Here is a 1333-nt window from a genome sequence, read left to right on the forward strand (position 1 = left end):
TGCGGACACCCATGGGACTGGGCCAAGGTGTCCGCAATAGAGAGGTGTTCGCAGAAACTTTAAACCTGTTGGCTGATCGGTATTTGCTTGTGATGTTGCGTTGAATGACGTGAGCTACTTTGGAACTCAGAGCGTGAATAATCTCTCTAGTAAAAGATGCCCCATTAGTTATGAGCAAAGCAAAGTTGGCTCCCTTGATTGAAGACCACTACCATTCCAAGGCTGGAGCTGACTGCTGCCTTCGAAGCTGTGAAACCTGATAAACTCCTGCGCAGCGAACTTGAAATCCCAATATCAGAGTCGGTATTTTGGACAGACAGCATGATTGTGCTGTTTTACATCAAGAACGAGTCAAAGAGATACCAGACCTTTGTAGCCAATAGGGTGGCTAAAATTCATAAGAGTACTGTGTCCACTCAATGGAGGCATGTACCCACTGATCAGAATCCCGCTGATGATGTATCCAGGGGTATGACAGCTGAGGAGTTGATTACCAGCGACAGGTGGGTGCAGGGACCAGAGTTCCTCAAGAAGCCAGAAGCCGACTGGCCAAAACAACCCGACATAATTGAAGAGAGCCAGGCCAAAGGGATGGAAGAGGTCAAAGCTGAGGTGAAGGTCTACCATGCTTCCAGAGAGAACCCTAACGATCCTATCGGCAGGATGGTAAAACACTATTCCTGCTGGTACAGGCTAAAGAAAGGAGTGGCGTGGATGCGTTTGAAGAAGCTGCTACGCAAGAGACTCAAGGACAAAGATGATCAGGCAACCCCAGCCTCTCCCCGTGATAGCCTCACGGTGAGTGAATTGCGAGAAACCGAGCGGGAGGTCCTGAAATTCGTGCAAAGAGAAGCATTTGACGATGTCCAGTCAAAGCGCAGTGTACTGAGGAAGCTGAATCCCATATTGGATGCAAATGGTGGTGAGTGGTCGCCTCAGAAACTCTAACCTGCCTGATCAGACGAAGTACCAGGTCATACTGCCAAAGAAGCACCACGTGGTGGACCTGATAGTTAGACACTATCACCACTTGACTGGCCACTCCGGGTCAGAAAGGGTGCTGACAGAAGTCAGACAGAAGTTTTGGATAGTCAAGGCCAGGATTGCAGTTAGAAGAAACATCACCAAATGCATGCGTTGTCGGAAGAGGAATGCTCAACCAATGACCCAGCAGATGGCGGATCTACCGACTGATCGAGTAGCGTCTCCAAGAGCAGCGTTCAGTCATGTGGGACTGGACTACTTTGGGCCATACCATGCCAAACGAGGTCGAAGTTTGATAAAACGATACAGCTGCATCTTCACCTGCCTCACTACCAGGGCCATTCACATT

General features: G+C 49.3%; 1 protein-coding gene across 1 annotated transcript; it reads left to right on the plus strand.

Annotated features, from left to right (window-relative positions):
- The first annotated feature begins 321 nt into the window (after window positions 1–321).
- On the plus strand, window positions 322–948 carry LOC135496512 (uncharacterized). Its single transcript, XM_064785872.1, has one exon. The coding sequence runs from the start codon at window positions 322–324 to the stop codon at window positions 946–948; it is 627 nt and encodes a 208-aa protein (XP_064641942.1).
- Window positions 949–1333: the final 385 nt, after the last annotated feature.

Source organism: Lineus longissimus, chromosome 12, assembly GCF_910592395.1.
Source record: "Lineus longissimus chromosome 12, tnLinLong1.2, whole genome shotgun sequence".
Lineage (NCBI taxonomy): Eukaryota > Metazoa > Nemertea > Pilidiophora > Heteronemertea > Lineidae > Lineus > Lineus longissimus.